Here is a 22500-nt window from a genome sequence, read left to right as displayed (position 1 = left end):
GATTCATATTTGTTACCATGTCGATTTGATGTATCTTTACAGGGTATTTAAACGCCAATTGGTCTATTTAACCCTTATTTCTTATATTATATTATATTATATTATATTATATTATATTATATTATATTATATTATATTAAATTATATTATATTATATTATATTATATTAAATATATTATATTATATTATATTATATTATATTATATTATATTATATTATATTATATTATATTATATTATATTATATTATATTATATTATATTATATTATACCATACTGTATTATATTATATTATATTATTTATAATAATTATATTATATTATATTATATTATATTATATTATATTATTATATTATATTATATTGTATTATATTGTATTATATTATATTATATTATATCATTTTAATGCTACCACAATACCAAAATAAAATCACCCCTATTGCATACCAGCTCTAATTCCTGCCTGATAGGCGGGGCCGGCGTAGTCCACAGCCCCTACCCGTACAGGCTGTTGCTTGTCGTTGATCACCGACATCCCATACCCCACAGTAGAGTCACGCTTTATCTCACACGTCTGTAGACACGACACGACCTCCAGAGACGGTGTATGCTGAGGCCCCGTTCGGGCCAGGGCCTTGATCTTGTCGGCAGACATAGCCGTGACGTCACGTCCGTCTAGTTCCAAGACTTGATCCCCGGGCACTAACCCTGCCCGGTAAGCGATGCTCCCTTTCTCAACACTGACAACGTAGGATGGCCCTTTGCCGTAGATCTCAAATCCGCACGATTTTGGCCACCGCTGGAGTATTTTTAGCGGCATTGTTCACAGGGTTTAAAGGTTTATCTGAAAAGTATATTATTATAGAAATTATGGCATGGTGGAAGAGGTGTACTGGTGGTGGTGGTGGTGGTTGTGGTAGTAGTAGTAGTAGTAGTAGTAGTAGTAGTAGTAGTAGTAGTAGTAGTAGTAGTAGTGGTAGTAGTAGTAGTAGTAGTAGTAGTAGTAGTAGTAGTAGTAGTGGAAGTAGTAGTGGTAGTAGTAGTAGTAGTAGTAGTAGTAGTAGTAGTAGTAGTAGTAGTAGTAGTGGAAGTAGTAGTGGTAGTAGTAGTAGTAGTGGTGATAGTAGTAGTAGTAGTAGTAGTAGTAGTAGTAGTAGTAGTAGTAGTAGTAGTAGTAGTAGTAGTAGTAGTAGCAGTCGCAGTAGAAGTAGTAGTAGTAGAATAGTAGTAGTAGTAGTTGTTGTTGTTCTTGTTGTAGCAGTAGTCGTAGTAGTCGTAGTAGTAGTAGTAGTAGTAGTAGTAGTAGTAGTAGTAGTAGCAGCAGCAGCAGCAGCAGCAGCAGCAGCAGTAGTAGTAGTAGTAGTAGTAGTAGTAGTAGTAGTAGTAGTAGTAGTAGTAGTAGTAGTAGAAGAAGAAGAAGAAGAAGAAGAAGAAGAAGAAGAAGAAGAAGAAGAAGAAGTAGTATTGGCAGTAGTAGTGGTCTGAATTACGGAATGTGATATTTTTCAAGTTTAGTATACACTGTCGATGATGACAGCTTATAACAGAACTCTAATTTTTACATTCAATTTTCACCATCAGAACAACTCCAAAATACGTAATATTGTGTTGAGGAAATGGATCACACATCTATAAGACATGCACCTTTGTTTTGGGGGGAACAAATAAAAAAAGCAGCTTCAAGAAAAATAAATACAAAGATTAAAAATCACGAAACGGTTTGGAGCTTAAACCCTTCGTGAATCAATAACAATAACAATCAAAACGATGAGACAGACCGGGGTGTGTGGGGGGCGGGGAAGTGAGTGGTCTCTGAGTGAATAGTCGGGATAAACGATGGCAGAAAGTAGCACTGTTATATTGTACCATTTTCAATGTTTTATAATAATATGGTTTCTTGTTCAATACTTTTCAAAGATTATAGCTTCATAATGTTTACTTTGACTTGCCTTTGTTTTATATATCAACATAATATATCCAAACGAATTGAATTTCACATCCATCAAAAATTGAGACGAATTAAACAGTTTATTATTCAGGCAAATCCTGTTGTTATATTGTCAACATGCTTAACACTTAAACCACACTATAGAGAAATATTTCAATGATGGCACTTACCTTACTATATAACACTCTATTCTGCTCGTCAACCCATACTCATCGCTCATCTCAAGTGACTTCGGGGCCGTTCTTTGATCAATACGTCTTGAATAAATAAAGAGGCAATACAAGCGAAATAGTACGCGACTTCTGTCAGAAGATGCTATGCTTCCGCTCACGCAGGTGGTTGGAAATCGATAATATGCGATACGGCGCAGTTTTGGTGGATTAATTAACCGGTAGATTTTTGACCAATCAAAACATGGAATGTGTGACACACCTTCACACGTGCTCGGACAAACATATTTAGTTGCTTATTAACAATGACGTGATTGAAATCGACCTCTCTCTGATCATTGTTATTGTCTTTATACCACCAGATGGGTGACTAGTTATCACACGATTTTCTTGATCATATAGTAAATGATTCGGGTAACACATAGTGTTACGTGTTGGTTCTATTTATCAAGCGGTAGAACAGTGGGTATTTTACTTATGCACATACCATCGATTGTAAAACCTGTGTAGTTCGCTATGTTACTCAATCACTGTCATTGTTTACATTATGACGACTGTCCGAAAGGCGTGGTTATCTTAGTGTCTATTTGTTAATGTCGTAATAAAGGGGGAAAATAAGAGTCAACAAAGAGTAGAAAGGACTTATTTAAAGCCATAACTTTCTTATGACTGTTTTGTTATTGTTCTTGTAACCTATTTTTTCCCTGCCAAAACATAGACTTCCCTTTTAAAATTATCTTTATTCAAAACTATTATTTTAAGCCACTCAAACTTATGGACGACATAAATTTAATAAGAGTTATCATTCATTACAAATCACTTTTTTAAATCAACAGTTTAACTCTAGCCTACGTGAAGTTTTAAATGTTGGAAATAAGCATACCAATCATTTATTTATCGTGACATTGGTTTAACAGTTAAAAGTAATTAATGCAAATATTGGCTCAGGAGTAAAAATTAGTCCATATAATTGTGAGTTGAACTTAAAATTGCACAAAAATAAAACTGTTGACACACTAACAACATCAAAATTGGATGCATGCTGTGGACAGAAAAAATAAACTTTCACAACCTTTTTTTAATCAAGTGACTCAGATGAAGGGCTTCTGGATGTAGAAGGTAATATCATAGATTTATTTGTTCCTCTTTGCTTCGTCTGTTTAACCTGACCTTAAAGTAAAAAGTCAAGCAAAGTCTAGATAGTATAGCACATTTTGTGTCCAGACTTGCATGAGGTGTATGTAAATGTTGCATTCTAGTAAGCATTATTATCTTTAATCAGTGGATAATACCTTCATAAGTTGAGTATTTTAAAATGATATTCATTGCTGCCAGGCAAATCTACTAATAAGAATACATAAGAAAGATAACTCACGAATGTATTTTCGAATATGAAGTCAAGTAAGTCATGTCCCTTGGGTATAGTGTGTTCCATCATTTCCTTCTCCCCCGCGCTATTGTGACTTTTCAAAGACATATTTTTGGCATTCCCGCGATGCGTTTGGCTTAGCTTATCACTTTGTATGTATTTTGGAAGTTACAAATGTCAGAGATCAATTGAAATTACAGAGGCTATGCGCACTTATTTACCAGACAGATTACCCTAATGGTCACGGCCTCATTTTTATCAATATGGGCCGTGTTGGTACTAATCTATTATCTATCATTGATGTTGAGGAGAAGAAATAAACTTTATTGTTCATACAACGACTGTATTAATCGGGTAAATAGGATGACTTGGGTATTATTCTACCCCTCCCCATGAAAAATAACGCGTAGTGATATCAAGTTTACAATTATAGCTAATGTCCTCAGATTAGCAAGCTTTAAATATCAATAAAATTGGATTCTTGAAAGAAGAAGTATCATTTAAAAGTTTTTAAACATGCCATTTTATTCAAAGATGGCGAATTTGGAATCAATTTAGTGGCAGAATAAAATATTCTTACACTCCTTCGTCTTGGAATTCGAACTTTGTTCCCAATGCCCACTCGCAAGCTCCTGCAGAGGTTGGTAACACGTCAGGAATTCCAAAAAGCAAAAGAGTGTAATAATCGTATCTTCTTCGAATGGAGAATATATAAAATCCCATCAAAATATCAATTGTTTTTCATTTATATTTCGCAGGTTTCCTAAAATGGATATCCTCCAATTTTTCTTGGCATACATCCTTTTGTTTGGACTTGGTCTATTCGTTGTCCTCCTGTCACACATGTTGCCACCCATTCGAGAGTTTGTGGACGCCATGAGAATATTAGTGATAAAGGTGAAGAAATAATAAGAATTTAAATTACTTTATACTTTTGAATCTCTCAACTGCAACTATAGATGAAGATATTTCCCTGGCTCGATTTACTGGATGTCCGAGATTGGCAGTACAATGAACATTGTGGTTGTGCCCGCTGGTCGATAAGAAGAAGAAGAAGAAGAAGAAGAAGAAGAAGAAGAAGTACTAGAAGTAGTAGTAGTAGTAGTAGTAGTAGTAGTAGTAGTAGTAGTAGTAGTAGTAGTAGTAGTAGTAGTAGTAGTAGTAGTAGTAGTAGTAGTAGTAGTAGTAGTAGTAGTAGTAGTAGTAGTAGTAGCAGTAGTAGTAGTAGCAGTTGTCGTCGTCGTCGTCGTCGTAGTAGTAGTAGTAGTAGTAGTAGTAGTTGTTGTAGTAGTAGTAGTAGTAGTAGTAGTAGTAGTAGTAGTTGTTGTTGTTGTTGTTGTTGTAGTAGTAGTAGTAGTAGTAGTAGTAGTTAGTAGTAGTAGTAGTAGTAGTAGTAGTAGTAATAGTAGTAGTAGTAGTAGAAGAAGAAGAAGAAGAAGAAGAAGAAGAAGAAGAAGAAGAAGAAGAAGAAGAAGAAGAAGAAGAAGAAGTGGAGGAAGAGAAGGAGGAGGAGGAGAAATGCAAAGAGCATAGTACAAAAATACATTAAATGATCTGGTAAAGACATACATAATCAATGATTGCCTTCTGACATGTCATTTATTGCAGATGATGATGACGACCATCCCAGATCCTCTTTACAAAGTTTTGAATAAGTCTATTCATCATTTGCTTTATACCAGGTAGGTTTCAAAACATTTGATATGTGAACCTTCGCCTCAAAACGGTATTAGGTTAACAAGTCGGGTTGGTTAAGATGTAGAAAATTTAATTCATAACCAGAAATATCAGACTTGTGTTGGGTTTGTATGTTTTACTGAGGAGAATGGATACCATATTTTAGGGTGCTAATGTCAACAATTTTATATTTTTGACAAGTTTAACATTTAATTCGGCTTTTAAGCATATGATTCGTTCCGACATAATATTGTTTTGAGGCGATGGGTCAGATATAAAAAGCTATAGATTTTAAATCTATGCTTAGTGTTGCAGATCAAAATAGAATTATGAGATAAATATGATGCAAGCATTAAAACATGTCCCACATTCAGCGATTAGTCATTCTTTGAACTTAACACTAGGCCATAAAAGTGCAAAAAGTCTTACTTACAATCCCAAATACAAACATTGTACATATCGGATGCGAGAAGAAAAAAGAATCCGGAAAAATTTAGAAGCTTGTGCTGACAGGATCATATCTGATGCAAGTCTGAAATTTCACCGCAGTCTAACAACTTTATTGAAATTTATGTACACAAATTTTCAGCTTGACTCCGCGATGTGATCTTTGCTTCGTACCCGAAAGGTACCGAATTCGACTATCTGCCGCTCTGTCAAGTGGGGCATTGATCAAATCACCTCGCCCTAGCTTCTTTGCGGCGCTGCATGGCGATTGACGCCTGGGTTATCCAACTTTTCCCCTTGGAATAGACCCCAAAGACAAATCCCCCTTTGAACAGCAAGTGTGCTTCATCAGTGGGGACTTTCCACCTGTCCCACATGTACCCGATGTGGACAAGAATCCGAAACGGCAGAGCATCCAGTTGAACGGTGTGTTGTGACGATGCTACCGGGAGGGTTCGAGACGGTGCACGAATGCGGACCGGACTTTGCTGATTGGGTCGATCGTCATAACACAGTAGTGTGAGAACCATTAGAGGCTGCTGCCCCTTTGAAGATGAATAAAGTAAAATTCGTTTATGTTTACAATTTCCAGGAATCCATTGGTGCAAATTCTCAGTATCTTCCTCATGTTGCTAGGAAACGCTGTATACATCGTAGAAATCCTTCCAATATTATACGCCTTCAAGCCAGGAGAGTGCCACATCCTATTGACTCCCATCATCTTGCTCGTTCTGACTCTTGGTCCGTTTTACCTGAGTTGTGTGTCAGATCCTGGCAGGATCTCATCCAGCTTTGAAGCGTCCGTTTGGAATCTGGTTTACAAGCCCGATGGTGTCATGTTCATGGAGGGAAACTACTGTCGTACCTGCAAGCAACTCAAACCTGCCCGATCTAAACACTGCAGTAAGTAATAAAGCAACTCAGTGAGAATTTCCCCTTCTCTTAATTTATCATCATCATCATCATCATAATCATAATCATCATCATCATCATCATCATCATCACCATCATCACCACTACAAACAGTACCACCACCACCACCACCACCGACTTAATAACCATTATTATCAATACCATAATAATTTTTCTCCTCATATTCTTAATCGTGTCTCTGTAACCCTTTCACACATTAAAGATGGAATACATCAAAATGGTATTGTATGACTGTGGACCAGGTGCCGAAAAATAAATATAAAGTTCAAATAGTCAGAATTATAAAATGTTAGTTTTTGGAACTCTGAACGTATGAAAACTTTACCCAAGTTCCATATTTTTTGACGACAAATTCAACATTTCTGCCGGCATATGATAACGGCATATCAGTAATGGGTCTAATTGAATTATTGACACTCAATTTCTGAGCCAAATTCTCATTTTTCTATCAGGATTTTGTGACCCTAAGTCAAAAATAAATGTTTTATTACCAAAATAAGATATACGACTTGATTGATTTAAAGGAAAAGGAGCCAACGGCGTTTTGTTTGGTTTCGGGTTTTGTTGGTTTTTTTTGTTTTTTTTTTTTTGTTTTTTTTTTGTTTTTTGTTTTTTTTGTTGTTTTTTGGGGGTTTTTTTTGTTTGTTTTTTGTTTTTGTTTTTTGTTTTTGTTGCTTTTTTTGTTTGCTTGTTTGTTTGTTTTGTTATATTGTAGGTTTTTTCGGCTCTCCTATAAAATTTGTTGTTTTTTCCGATATACCACCTTTTTCTTAAGATGGCACTTTTGACTTCTACCTCATCCTCACAAAATACCGTTTTGACATGGCGAGTAACAAATTACGACTGATTCCATCTTTTTCCAGATATGTGTGGCTACTGCGTCTGTCGATTTGACCACCACTGCCTGTGGACAAACAACTGTGTAGGCGGAGGGAACCTGCGCTATTTCGTCCTATTCCTGATCAGCCTTCAGATGATGGTGGCTCACGGTATTTACAGGGGCACGGAGGCTCTGGTATTGGTGGCGAAACATTCTGGCTTCTTGGAGGGAAGTCTGCCATTGGATGAGAGCAATGGGAAACACATTCCTATCAACTTTTATTATAGTCTTATTGAGGTAGGTTGACTTTGAATCCAAACAACTATAGATAGTATGCGTTTGGCTAAGAAGTTCACAACATTGCCATCCGGAAGTATACTGCCGTTTTATTAAAGAACACAGTATGTGAAGTCTTAGAAAAAGGTCAGATTGTATTTTCTTAAACCCAAAAACTAGCTCTTTCTTATTCAAATAATGCAGAACTTAGAGATATATCTGTAAGGTTTTTTGAGCAACTTGAGCGTTAAAAGTTTGAGCGTGACTCTACCGTGTGATCTATCCACGGATAAATATGTGTACATTAAACAGGGCCAGACAAAGCAGAGATAATCTGGAGGTCCATTCTCTAATTTGTCACATTTAGGTCTATGCTCCGAGAATTTGAAACCTCGCAATGGTATATCCTTGGTTCTCTCGGGGTTTTTTTTAATTTTAAATTTTCAACTTTACTCGAGCAAAGCTAACAATAGCACGACACGAAAATGAAATTTTGTCACAGCTTCATATTACGCGTCTGTGAAATTATTTTCTTTCTCTCTCATTCCAGAATTTGTTTCTCCATCAACCAATCGGTACCCTTCTAGTGACGTCACTAATACTTCTCTTTGTGCTGATTGGTCTATTGATGTTTTATCACGTGATGCTCATCTTGAATAACCAGACGACTAACGAGCGTTACAAGGTTGCTTTGCTATCGCAAAATACGGAGAATGGAAAAGTTCAAGGTCAGGAAGATAACCGCGCTCATAAAGAGGATTTGAACCAGAATCAGGTTAAAAGTCAGGCTCCACTTACAATCGCCCAAGCTTCTATGTATTCTTCAAAACATAGTAGCAATTCAAAGACGAATTTTTCCTCAAGAGACAGTCAGAATAAGACTGTAAAGGACTTGGACATGTTTTACGATAGAGGATTTCTTGTAAATGTCAAGGAGGTGTTATTTCCAAGGCTGGACTATTGTGCCATTAAATTGAAATTAAAGCAACATCGAAAAAGTCCGATTCCTCACGGAAGAAATGAGTAGATGTCATACTTTATGTCCTACAAATATATTTGGTAATGTAATAAATGTTGCTGCTCGAAGCTGGAAGAAATAAATAACAATGTGAAATTAAATGTAAGCTTCTATTTAATATACCAAAAAAGATAAAATGGACGTTTCCGGTTTTCCCTTTATCAACAAAACAAGATGAATGAAACACTACTGACGGGAAACATTTGTAATATCGCCTAATAGGTGTCATGTCTCATGCTACATGTTGATGTTGGCTGGGACCCCTTGAAAAGAGCATTAAGCACGTTTAGTGTATATTGTGGTGTATAAAAGCTCAAATTTAAGTTTTAAGTTTATCTACTGGTTTCTGAAGAGAATCGCAATGGCCATAAAACAGACCTATGTTCAAATTGAGAATACTTTGTGTTGTATTGTGCGGCTATGTGGTCTAGTGGTATCACACTCGCTTTCGGATCGGAAGGTCCTGAGTTCGAGCCTCGCTCAGCGCATAGTTGAGTCCTTGGAGAAAGCTCTTTACTCACATTCTCTCATCGTACTCAGATGTAAAATGAGTACACGGCCGTTAACAGCGTTGTCTCTGTCTGAAAAAAATGTAATATCATCTAACAAGCGTCATACCCCGTCCCAATTGTTAAATGTTGCTGTTTGCCAGGGACCAATTGTAAAGCGCTTTGAGTACATCTAGTAAATAATGCGCTATACAGATAGAATACACTTGGCTAATAAGTTCACAACATTGCCATCCGGAAGTATAATTGGCCAACACATAAAACTGTGTGTAACAATGATCGTTTATAGTCTGGATATTACAGTTCAGTGAGAATTACTCATAAACGCGGATGGCAAAAAAAAAAAACAATAACAAAGACCTGAGTGACGTCATCTTCGAACGATCTATAAAAGCTCATTTTTTTAATTGTATTGAATCGTAACATACGTGTATATTAAAGCAATAATGTAAATATACTTTCAGCTTATTTACTACGTTGTCAATAGGATTTAAGTTCTTACAACTGGATGTTTTCATCAAATGTTAAAGTATTTGCTTACACCATTGTGTCTAATATATTATAGGGAATGAGATTTGCGGAAGAGTAGCGTCCCTTGATTGGACGTCACCCATAGTCTGTGACGTCACCGGCGGAAAAGTTATTAGAGAGAGAACGTCATGGTGGTTGTGCACACAACCAACATGACGTTCTATCTCTAATAACTTTTCCGCCGGTGACTATGGGTGACGTCCAATCAAGGGACGCTACTCTTCCGCTAATCTCATTCCCTATTGATGAATGTATGAATGTAATCGATTTAATTTCATTGTGTGAAATAATATGTAAATGCTATTACAGTTTGTTATAAAACATAAAAATGCTAATTAAATGGACCAAAAACGATTGTGACCATTTGTTTCCAAACGGTTATACGGCTACGTGAATATGATGCTTAGAGTTTAAGTTTAAGTTTAACTTAAAAAATTTAAGTTTAATTAAACGCACTTATTGAAGGGACGGTTTTTGTTTATTGGTCTTTTTATTTAAAAACTTAAATTTCATACGCCTGGACTTGATCTCTTGGTCAACTTTACTCTCGATATATTACCAGCCTGACAATGTTAGTCACATAAAAGTCAATGCCTATGTACTTCAGCTACTCACTCTGTTGCAATAAAAATACCAATTTATTTATGTTTGTGAATGCCATCTTGGTATATGTGTCTGCTCTTTTGTATCAGTTTATTTATTCTCATTTCGGACCGGAAGGTCCTGGGTTCGAGCCTCACTCGGCGCATAGTTGAGCCCTTGGAAAAGGCTCTTTACTCACTTTCTCTCACCGTACTCAGGTGTAAAATGAGTACCTGTCCGTTAACAACGTTGTGTCTGTCCGAAATAATTATAATATCGCCTGTTAAGTTAAGTGTTTCTGTTGGCCATGTACACCTTTTAAATGGCGGTAAAGACGTTTAGTCGATATTGCGCCATATAAACGCTCTAGTTTTTGTTTTTGTTTCTTGTTTGTTTGTTTGGGTTTTTTTTTGTTTTTTTTTTTGTTTTTTTGTTTTGTTTTTTGTTTTTTAATTTGCGTCCCCTTTTATAAAGACCAGTTGTGTCAAACAACAACCTAAAGTTGAGGACCAGAATGAAAGTAGTGAAAAGATGTTATAAGTACCCTTTTATACGGTTGTGAAACATGGACGCTTGGCAAAGAATGTACAAGGAGGTTAGAGGCATTTGAGATGTGGGTGTATAGGAGAATGTTGAGGCTATCATGGACAGACAGGTATACGAACGAGGAAGAGTTGGAGAAGGTGAGAAAAGGAAGAATATTGATCGATACCATCAGAAAGAGGCAGTTACGGTTTCTGGGACATGTGTGGAGAAGAGACGGAATAGAAAAGTTGGTAACATCAGGGATGATCGAAGGAAAGAGAGCTAGAGGAAGTCAAAGAATGACTTATTTAGATAACCTAAGAATAGCCAAATGTGATTTTAAAAGCAAAACAGATTTCATGCGCACCGCAGAGGATCGTGATTCGTGGAGACAGCTGACCGGCAACGTGCTCAAGAGTACAAGCCACGACGGATGATGATGATTATCTAAAGAAGCGAAATACATTGGATAGTCAACAAAGGCATAACTAGATAGTCTACATCAATGTGACAATCCTGACCTCGGAGAAAAGTAAGCGACGGATATTCATTCATACTTTTCCAAACATCGTGTAGGGATGGAGTCGATTGCAGAGCGTTCCTCTCACGGCCAGGCGCAGTTGTCGTAACAGTAGGGTCGTGAGTTCGAAACCTCATTGCCGCAAAGTTTTTAAAAATATTTTCTTTTGTCTTCCTGCACTTTTTCTACTCACTTCATTTCTTGTTATATTCAATATAATTTTTCGCAGTTCACGATTATTTATTCATGGTAAGTAACTGTGATTCTTCAATCTTCATGTAATTATACATTGTTTGTCTCCCCTGCCTCTCTTTTCGGGTTTTTTTTTTCTTTTCAATCTGCTATTTTTCTCCCCGGAAGTGACTTATGATCAGTGGCGTAGCATGCTTACAGTATAAGGTGGTGCCTGAATCAGAATAAAATTACTTAAAACATGCTATAATGTGCAAATAAAAAAGAAAGAAAAAATGAGTAAGAGGCGGTATATATCATTTCTCAGTTTGTTTGATTTTTAATGCTGTAATCCATTTTTAAAAGATGGATGCTGTGCCAGACACCAAATCAACCAATTTAGCCACCCCCCTGCTATATGACGGCAACAAATTTGGATTTGATTAAGAAATATCACGATATTTGTTTAGAGCGATTCTTGTTCCAATCCAAGGGGGCAGCGTGGCTCAGCAGGTACGGTCTTTGCTTCGTACCCAAAAGGTACCGAGTTCGACTACAAGCCTCGTCGTTGTGTGGGCTTGAGCAAGTCACCTCGCCCTAACTCACATTGCGGCGCTGTTCTGCGGCTAACGCCTGGGTTCATTCCGGTCTTCTCTTAGGATAGACCCTAAACAAAAATTTTCCCTTAAGGATGAATAAAGGGGATTTTAAAAAGTTAATTATTGTGTCTAAATATAGCCAAAAAGGCGTTAGATCGGTTCATAAAGGGTTTCAGTGTAGATATACACTTCTTTGGACCACTCAGTTATGGGAGTAGGCATCTTTGTTTTTATGCAGATCAGAATCTTGTTTATCAATAATGCTGAAACGTTCAGTACTGATGCACAACAAAATTATCTTTAATCTCCGGTTTACAGATTTCGAATATCACCATTGGTTCAGGAGATATGGCTCTACTTACCTTATTTCTGGGACAGCCCTTGTAGATCATCTTTTTAAGAGACTGTCTTTTGTTTTCAAAAAATCATAAAATAAACTGATACTAGGCTGCTAGAAGCTGTGGACTGTAAAAAGTAATAAACAAAAATGAATATAAAAGCTTCAAAATAGAACAAAAATGCCACACACGGAACGTTTCGGGCTCAAAATCCCTCTTCAGCTAAGAAAAAAAAAGGAAAGAACTTAAAACATGAATACACCACTAAAAATCAATCTGTTTATTTTTTTTTTTTTTTTTTTTTTTTTGTAATGTATAAATTTATGTTTTCATTGTTTGTTTTTTGTTGTTAGCTGAAGAATGTTTTTGAGCTCCAAACGTTCCATGTTTGTTTTGTTTTTTGTTGTTTAGTTTGGTTTGTTTGTTTGATTGTTTGTTTTTTTTTTTTGTTTGTTTGTTTTTGTTTGTTTGTTTGTTTGTTTTTATTTTGTTTTTTGTTGGGATTGTTTGTTTGTTTTTTTCTATTGTTTTTTGTTTTGTTTTTTGTTGGGATTGTTTGTTTGTTTTTTTTTTATTGTTTTTTGTTTTGTTTTTTGTTGGGATTGTTTGTTTGTTTTTTTTTTTATTGTTTTTTGTTTTGTTTTTTGTTGGGATTGTTTGTTTGTTTTTTTTTTATTGTTTTTTGTTTTGTTTTTTGTTGGGATTGTTTGTTTGTTTTTTTTTTATTGTTTTTTGTTTTGTTTTTTGTTGGGATTGTTTGTTTGTTTTTTTTTTATTGTTTTTTGTTTTGTTTTTTGTTGGGATTGTTTGTTTGTTTTTTTTTTTATTGTTTTTTGTTTTGTTTTTTGTTGGGATTGTTTGTTTGTTTGTTTGTTTGTTTTTATTTTGTTTTTTGTTGGGATTGTTTGTTTGTTTTTTTCTATTGTTTTTTGTTTTGTTTTTTGAAGCTATTATATTCATTTGGTATTTTTTAAAATAAAAACGGGTTTCATTTTTAGTACCGTAAAAAATTTGGTTTTATGTCTAAACCACCCCGACATAATAACAGTAGGTCACATTTGTTTCGAAACTGTATTCGATCATAGAATACATTCTTTTAATTGAACACTGAGAACGTGATTCAAATCTCTATAGAACTAATATTATAGGTTTCGTTTAATTTTCATTAATATATATATATATATATATATATATATATATATATATATATATATATATATATATATATATATATAATAGAATGCGTCTTTTTATTTTTGTTCTTGTACTAAAAGAAACAATGACATATTATTATTATTATTATTATTATTATTATTATTATTATTATTATTATTATTATTATTATTATTATTTATTATTATTATTATTATTATTATTATTATTATTATTATTATTATTATTATTATTATTATTATTATTATTATTATTATTATTATTATTATTATTATTATATATTATTATTATTATTATTATTATTATTATTATTATTATTATTATTTATTATTATTATTATATTATTATTATTATTATTATTATTATTATTATTATTATTATTATTATTATATTATTATTATTATTATTATTATTATTATTATTATTATTATTATTATTATTATTATTATTATTATTATTATTATTATTATTATTATTATTATTATTATTATTATTATTATTATTATTATTATTATTATTATTATTATTATTATTATTATTATTATTATTATTATTATTATTATTATATATATTATTATTGTCATCATCATCATCAACATCATTTCTGATTATCACTACACCCAACATCAGCACCATCCTCACTATCATCAGAAATATCACTGTCATAGAATGAGAATGAAGCGCCTATTCCAAGAACTCTAGTTATCGGCGCCCACAGTGGGATTCGAATCCCGGACCCATACCCCCCCCCCCCCCAACCCCCCAACCCCATTCCAATTCCCCTACAGAACACAATCTGAGTTCCATATGATCAGACCAAAAATAACGCACTGTAATTTAGATCTAGTGCGTTTTTTTGGTTCTGTTTTTACAAGGTCAAATTATAAATTGTTAAGATAAAAATAACGTACAGAACTCATCTCATTTTTACAACCGGAAAACTCCATTTCCGGGAAGGCAGCGAAATAGAGTTTTGATTCGTTTTTAATTAGGAAATCCGTGAATTTGATCGCTGAAATCACGTTTTCCCATTCCAAGAGCTGTCTGGATGGTCAGAGAGCATAATTTCAGATTTCAGCTGAACGATTCACTATTCGGAACCGCTCTATGCCATCTGCTGTTAGCCAAATTAGTGTCAATTTGCCGCTTGGAGCAGAGCGAGTCGTGAGTGAGTAGTGGTTCTATTTATTTATCTACATCAAATGAAAAAGTTACTGACTTCGTCCAATTGCCCTTCGCAATAATTGGTGGTATGCAGTTAAGTAAAACAAAAATAATGTAAGTTTTTAAAAAGAACAACTAAGAATAAATTTTAAAACGGTACGTTTCGGCCTAAAACCATTCTTCAGACAATATCAAAAAAAGTAAAACAGTTAAAATATACTTCATTTTGTATCACCATAATAGATAGTGTGCGGATGGCTAAGAAGCTCACAACATTGCCATCCGGAAGTATAACGGACCAACACACAAAACTGTGTGTAATTTTGGTCGATTAATATTTAGTCAGGTTAATACAGTTTAGTGAGAATTACTCATAAACGCGGATGGCAAAAATCAATAACAAAGACCTGATTGACATCATCTTCATTCTATCTATAGAATGAATTATGTTGTGAGCTTCTCAGCCAAGCGCAGACGATCTATAGATAGAATGAGGATGACGTCACTTAGGCCTTTGTTATTGTTTTTTGCCATCCACGTTTATGAGTAATGCTCACTGAACTGTATTAACCTGACTATAAACGTTCATGGATACACACAGTTTTGTGTGTTGGTTCGTTATACTTCCGGATGGCAATGTTATGAGTTTCTTAGTCAAGCGCATACTATCTATCTATCTATCTATATATATATATATATATATATAGAGAGAGAGAGAGAGAGAGAGAGAGAGAGAGAGGGAGAGAGAGAGAGAGAGAGAGAGAGAGAGAGAGAGAGTTTAGTAGGTGTATAAGTGTATGAACTTATTTTGTGTATGTGTGGGTTCGCGTGTGTGTTTTGTGTATATCGGGTATCGCTGTACGTGAGTCCTCGCGCGTGGATGTGAATGTTTAGTAGTAAGGGAGGGGATATTGGAAACTAAGGTATGGATCAGGACAGATAATGCATCTAAGGGGAGTAAGAATGAACGCATGAATTAATGGAACAATATTGGGGCATTGGGTAATTTTTTGAGTGATAGAAATGTTAATTAAGTTAAAATAATGATGTTGCATCTGTGTGCATTTAAGAAAGAAAGAAAGAAAGAAAGAGAGAGAGAGAGAGAGAGAGAGAGAGAGAGAGAGAGAGAGAGAGAGAGAGAGAGAGAGAGAGAGAGAGAGAAAACTGTGTTTATTCGAGTTCTTTATTGATGATCGGAATTGCACCCATTGTTTCTTGATCCATTGTCTGACTTTACTCTAAGGACCCCCTTCCCCCCCCCCCCCCCCCCCCCACCCCCATCCCCTTCTCACTCCTTCCAGCTCTGTTTGATTAAAGTGCATTATTCTAGTTGATGGATACAGAGCAAAAATATAAGTAAATTGATGAGCCAGAAATGCCAGGAGTGAGTAAGACCGTAGCCATCGTTATGTTATAGTCTGACACTGCACCCCAAAATGACGGGCATTTTTACGTCATTATATTTGGTTTTTGCACCGCCTAGTGAGTTGTCGTTAGTAGTGCTCATGGGAATACGTGGTCCCATTGGTTGAACTATTGAATACAACTCACGATTTGTTTTCTTTTGTGGCCAAAGACTGGCATTTTGACGTCATTTTTTGGTCAGTGTCAGGCTATAGATAGTATGCAGATGACGTCACTCAGGCCTTTGTTATTGTTTTTGCCATCCGCGTTTGTGAGTTGTTCTCACTAAACTGTATTAACCAGACTATAAAAGTTCATGGTTACACAGAGTTTGTGTGTTGGTCCGTTATACTTCCGGATGGCAATGTTATGAACTCCTTGGCCAAGCGCATTCTATCTATAAGTTAACGATGGCTAAGGTAAGATTGAGTTCAGATCGGGATTGTCAGTGGTCCGAAAGTTGTAAGACAAATTTTTCTGATTCATTCTGAAGTATATTATAATCAAGACCCCTTCAAAACTGCCAGTCATCCTATGCCAACATAAGATGATAATGTAAGATATATTATTCAAATGGTGATCAGTTGATCTGGTAAAAGAATTGATGAATGGAGTTTGACGTCACTCGGGTCTTTGTTATTGTTTTTGCCATCCGCGTTTAAGAGTAATTCTCACTAAACTGTATTAACCAGATTATAAACGTTCAATGTTACACATCGATGTGTGTGTGTTGGTGCGTTATACTTCCCGATGGCAATGTTGTGAGCTTCTAAGCCGAGCGCATACTATCCATAATTAAGATCGAAAGCGATTTGTTGTGTGTGGAGAGAGAGAGAGAATGAGAGAGAGAGAGAGAGAGAGAGAGAGAGAGAGAGAGAGAGAGAGAGAGAGAGAAGAAAACCATCTGACTTTGGAGACAATCTGATTATGTAAGACACGGACAGGTGTGTTAAAAAACAAAATAGAAATATCATTGGCAGGAGGAAAAGGCGAACGCAATGTGTACACGATGTGCAATGTGAGTAAATAAAGGTGCACGCAGTTGATATTATAATATAGTGGAAAAGTGGTGTTGTTGGTGTGTGTTTGGGGGGGGGGGGGGGGGAAAGGGGGGGGGGGGGGGGGGGGGGGGGGCGTACTCATGTTGTGTAAGACAATGATGCATATGTTGGGAATGATTGGAAGGGCAACGTATCAATGGGTTTTTGTGGGTGGGGTATAGAGAGGAGGTAGATCAGTAGATCGTTCCATCGATAGATAGAGGAAAGGAGGAAGAAATATAGATAGAATGCGCTTGGCCAAGGAGTTCACAACATTGCCATCCGGAAGTATAACGGACCAACACACAAACTCTGTGTAACCATCAACTTTTATAGTCTGGTTAATACAGTTTAGTGAGAACAACTCACAAACGCGGATGGCAAAAACAATAACAAAGGCCTAAGTGACGTCATCTGCATACTATCTATAGAAGGAACGATATTGACATCACTTAACTCTTTGTTGTTGTTATTAACCACCCATCTTTATAAGTAGTTCTCACTAAATTGTATTAATCAGATGTAAACGTTTAAGGTTACATATTGTTTTGTGAGTTGTACCGTTGCCATCGTTAAGTTCTAGCCTGACCGTGGCCTTCGTAAAGTTGTGGCCTGACACTGACCAAAAAATGACGTCAAAATGCCAGTCTTTTGCCACAAAAGATAACAAATCGTGAGTTGTATTCGATAGTTCAACCAATGAAATAACTTGTTTCCATGAGCTCTACTAACGACAACTCACTAGGAGGTGCAAAAACCAAATAATGACGTCAAACTGCCAGTCCTTTTGGATTTCAGTGACAGGCTATAACATTACGATGGCTACGTCCTGACACTGAAACCCAAAAAGACTGGCATTTTGACGTCATTATTTGGTTTTTGCACCGCCTAGTGAGTTGTCGTTAGTCGAGCTCATGGAAACAAGTGGCCATTGGTTGAACTATTGAATACAACCCACGATTTGTTTTGTTTTTTGTGCCCAAAGACTGGCATTTTGACGTCATTTTTTGGTCAGTGTCAGGGCTATAAATTAAGTTATTATTGTTCGGCAATGTGGTCTTCTGGTATGACACTCGCTTTTGGATCGGAAGGTCCTGGGTTCGAGCCTAACAGACGCCGTGTCCCATCATACATGGCAAGTGTTGCTGTTGGCCAGGGACCCCTTGTAAAGCGCTTTGAGCACATTTAGTGGATATTGCGCTATATAAATGCTAATTTTTATCTTTGAAGTGCCTAGTGGACGGCTCCAACCTGGGACATATTTTAATTTGTGCTGCTAGTCCAAGACCAAACCACTTCACCACAGCGACTCTATCGATCGTTTGATCATGGTACGCCATTCATCTCTCTGATCAGATAACATCAATAAACTAATATTAGTTTTCTCTTTCTTTGTCACCCAACTGTTCAAACTATTCAAATATGTTTTTCTTGGTCTACCTTTACTCTTTTTACCTTTTATCTTTCTTGTGAGAGCAAGCTTTTCAATAGATAGAATGAAGTTGACGTCACTCGGGTCTTTGTTATTGTTTTTTGCCATCCACGTTTATGAGTAATTCTCACTTAACTGTATTAACCAGACCATAAAAGTTCATGGTTACACAACGTTTTGTGTGTTGGTCAGTTGTACTTCCGGATGGCAATGTTGTGAGCTTCTTAGCCAAGCGCATACTATCTATACATTTATATCGATTTAGGTGCCCTAAATATATTGCATTTGTCTTTTTCTTAGTGTACATATTAGTAACCTTTTAGTTTCAGCTTGCTCTAATACTTCTTCATTAGTTTGATATTAATAATGTTAATTAAAAAATTATCGTAGTTTTTAAAAGTAGAGATTAATGACAATCTGAAGAGGGGATGTTTTGAAGAGTAACAGATAGATTGGCACTTTGAAGAGAGAATATTTATCATATGATTTTTTTTGTTTTCATACCCTTGCTTTCACTTACAAAGTTCGGCACTCGGATTGACAGAAGGAAATGGGAGGAGTGGGGAGTGGGTAGATCCTTGGCACTCAGGTATTCGCCGAACTGTTTTTACCTGCAAGTCTGGCATCGGCAACATAACCAAAACAACATACTTTTACCTGGGAACTTCTATCTTACTGTAAACGTTTCTAAAGAGAAATGGTGAACTATAGATATATATATTTCTCAATTCAATTAATTAGATTGTTCAATATAAAAATAAAATAAAAAAGATTTCAAGTAAACGAGATTGTATCTCTTCGTATAATTACATTTACAAATTGATTAAATCTATTTTTTCTAAAAATCAAAGTAAGTGATTGACATATATTAGTTAGGGATCTGGTCGGTGACAGACACGTACTTACACACACACACACACACACACGCACACACGCACACACACACACACACACACACATATATATATATATATATATATAGAGAGAGAGAGAGAGAAAGAGAGATAGAGAGAGAGAGAGAGAGAGAGAGAGAATCGCAGACATGTACAGAGAGAAAGAGAGAGAGAGAGAGAGAGAGAAAGAAAGAGGGATATATTTATATATATATATATATATATATATATATATATATATATATATATATATATATATATATATATATCTTAATCTTAATTCTTATTCCACAGATATCTTCCTAACACAAAAAGGATAACTCATTTCTGAATTACAGCACACTTTGTAGTTTGTGAATCATAACTTTTATCCTAATTGCGACCGCTGAGCCCAATCTGATATCATGCTGACAAAATGTGAATTCAATCAAAGTTAAATGGTGATTTTTTTTAATGTAAAGAAAAAGAAAATTGAGTTCGTTGATGTTTCAAAATATTCTTTTAATTTTCTTTATTAAACCATTTGAAAGTAATCCAAATTGCATAATATATTTTATTTTAGCCTCAATTCTTAGCACCTGGATCACGTGACCAGTTGGAGGCGGTGGATCCCAAATTGTTGTTGATGCATGGAATGTTCGATGTAAATGGGGTTATTATTTGTGACCCTTCACCTCAAAACGGGATGGTTAAGATGTTGAAAATTGAATTTATATTCAGAAATATCAAATTTGTGTTGAGTTTGTATGTTTTATTGAGGAAAATGGTTACCATATTTTAGGATGCTAATGCCAACAATTTATATTTTTGACCGGTTTAACATTTAATTCGGCTTTTAAGCATATGGTTCGTTTCGACATAATACCGTTTTGAGACGATGGTCACATTTGTTTAACGTTTTAACCCTCTCCTTACCCCCCATAGGAAAATCGTCACATTCGTTACGATGTAACCGACAATTTTCTCATTCTGATTTCTCTTGTAAATCACAGAATTAAAAAAATGCTTTGATTACATCTATAAATTCTAAACACTGTATTGTAGAGCTCACTTGTTAATTTTTTTGTTTCAGTAAGAAAATTTTATTTTTGTGCTAGGTGGGTGTGAATTTTATTTTAGGGGGAAATTCTAAGGATAGAGTTAAGCAATTAATTTATAATTCAAATCCTATACGTCCATGTTGCAAATTGCACATTGCTGTGATAAGAAATGAAAAGATGGGTATGAAACAGTGCCAGGCACAACAACAACAACAAAAAAATGAAAAAAATACAAGAAAAAAAACCGTCCCAAAAATGTGTTAGTTACAAATTAGGAAGCGGGAACTGGTGTATATGGTAAGGATCTGAAAGATAATGTATGAAACACTGCCGGCAATTAAAAATTAAGAAATTAAGGAGCAGGCACCGGTGTAATATAAGGAACTGAACAAGTGTGTATGAAAGGTGCCAGACAAAGCAAGGAAGAAAAATACAAGAAAAAAAATCAAAGAAAATCAGTTGACCTCGACTTTTCTTGGATTTTTCTTTCTTGCTTTGTATGGCACCTTCCATACACACTTGTTAAGTTCTTTAGGTAAAAGTTAGGAGGCAGGCAGTTGTGTATGATAAGGATATGAAGGATTGTGTATGAAACACTGCCGGGCAAAGCAATAAGGAAAAGTGCAAGAAACACCATCTCCAAAAAATCATCTTTTTCGACTAGGGGTCGAACCTCAGACTTCCTGATTACCGGTGATCCTGTCTGAGGTTCGATTCCTAGTCGAGGTAGACTGATTTTTTGGGGATGGTTTTTTCTTGTATTTATCTTTCTTACTTTCCCCGCCATTGTTTCATACATATTCCTTCAGATCCTTATCATACACCAGTGCCTGCCTCCTTATTTTTAACTAAAGAACTGAACAAGTGTGTATGAAAGGTGCCAGACAAAGCAAGGAAGAAAAATACAAGAAAAAATAAACGTCCCAATAAATCAGTCGACCTCGACTGGTCAACTGATATTTTGGGATGGTTTTTTTTCTTGTATTTATCTTTCTTGCTTTGTCTGGCACCTTTCATACACACTTGTTCAGTTCTTTCTCTTACACCGGTGCCTACTCCTTAATTTCTTAACATTTAACTAGCACATCATAAAAGACAAAAACACTATGCTTGAATGTCATTCTTGCCCCTAGGATGGCTATTTGGCCATATACTCGCTGAATTCTTTTTGAATCTTGAGGAAATCTGGAGAAGAAAGCAGAACATAAAATATAACATCTTGTGTTTATGTTTTATCTTTAATAATTAAGTACCCCACGAGTAACAATACGCTTCAACAGTCGTAACGTCACTTCCCTCGTAATGACGCATGGTAACTTAGTAACACTGGCTCTAAACTATCGGAACAATGGCGGACGCCCTTATGAAATATTTCTCCGGCGAGAATAAAAGCGTATCCAGAGGAGAAAAAAAAAACATAAATTTGATCATGTTTTGACTTTTACACATTCTGACCACAAGGCATATGAAAAGTTCTAGCTAGCCAGCATGAAGAATAAAAAGTAATGATTTTCTTTGTTTAGAACCAAGATGGCCGCCGTTGCCGGGCGGCGTGACATCAGACTACTGAATCCAATTCCTTAGCCTCATTTTAATTCTCTCGTCTTCTTACTGTAATCTATATCTAGGTGTGACTATGACACAGTGCCAGACAAAGAAAGAGCAAAAAAAACACTAGAAAATATTATCATCCCAGAAAGTCTCAACTGGGAATAGAACCTCAGACCCCTTGATTACCTTTTAATTCTTAAGAGGACATATTTCGCAGATTGTTTCTCAGTCTCTCTCTCTCTCTCTCTCTCTCTCTCTCTCTCTCTCTCTCTCTCTCTTTCTCTCTCTCTCTCTCTCTCTCTCTCTCTCTCTCTTTCTTTCTTTCTTTCTCTCTCTCTCACTGTATATATATATATTGTTGATCATCTCGT

The 22500-nt window shown here is 35.5% G+C and overlaps 3 protein-coding genes across 4 annotated transcripts in view; 1 reads left to right on the top strand and 2 right to left on the bottom strand.

Annotated features, from left to right (window-relative positions):
• The window catches only part of LOC144973719 (delphilin-like), a 66124-nt gene extending 63950 nt beyond the window's left edge, over positions 1-2174 (bottom strand). Inside the window, exons 1-2 of one of the 2 annotated variants that reach the window (XM_078916549.1) lie at positions 2118-2174; positions 447-843 (exon numbers count right to left, since the gene is read on the bottom strand). In XM_078916549.1, the coding sequence (XP_078772675.1) occupies positions 447-819 (373 nt within the window). In that variant the 5' untranslated portion in view covers positions 820-843; positions 2118-2174. Of the gene's footprint in view, positions 1-446; positions 844-1948 lie in introns of both variants that reach the window. The other variant, XM_078916550.1, reaches the window with a different exon arrangement.
• Positions 1-8782, top strand: part of LOC144973720 (palmitoyltransferase ZDHHC4-like) — a 22078-nt gene extending 13296 nt beyond the window's left edge. Inside the window, exons 2-6 of the mRNA XM_078916551.1 lie at positions 4245-4383; positions 5095-5168; positions 6203-6513; positions 7407-7660; positions 8190-8782. Of these exons, the coding sequence (XP_078772677.1) occupies positions 4255-4383; positions 5095-5168; positions 6203-6513; positions 7407-7660; positions 8190-8666 (1245 nt within the window). The 5' untranslated portion in view covers positions 4245-4254 and the 3' untranslated portion in view covers positions 8667-8782. The remainder of the gene's footprint in view (positions 1-4244; positions 4384-5094; positions 5169-6202; positions 6514-7406; positions 7661-8189) is intronic.
• Positions 8783-21583: 12801 nt separating this feature from the next.
• LOC144974239 (neo-calmodulin-like) overlaps positions 21584-22500 on the bottom strand; it is an 8778-nt gene continuing 7861 nt past the window's right edge. Inside the window, exon 5 of the mRNA XM_078917156.1 lies at positions 21584-21763. Coding sequence (XP_078773282.1) covers positions 21717-21763 — 47 coding nt within the window. The 3' untranslated portion in view covers positions 21584-21716. The remainder of the gene's footprint in view (positions 21764-22500) is intronic.

The sequence above is a fragment of the Berghia stephanieae genome, chromosome 5 (genome assembly GCF_034508935.2).
Source record: "Berghia stephanieae isolate SIO BIC M18660-M18661 chromosome 5, UCSD_Bste_1.3, whole genome shotgun sequence".
Taxonomy (NCBI): Eukaryota; Metazoa; Mollusca; class Gastropoda; order Nudibranchia; family Aeolidiidae; genus Berghia; species Berghia stephanieae.
This window is presented reverse-complemented; position numbering and strand designations above follow the sequence as displayed.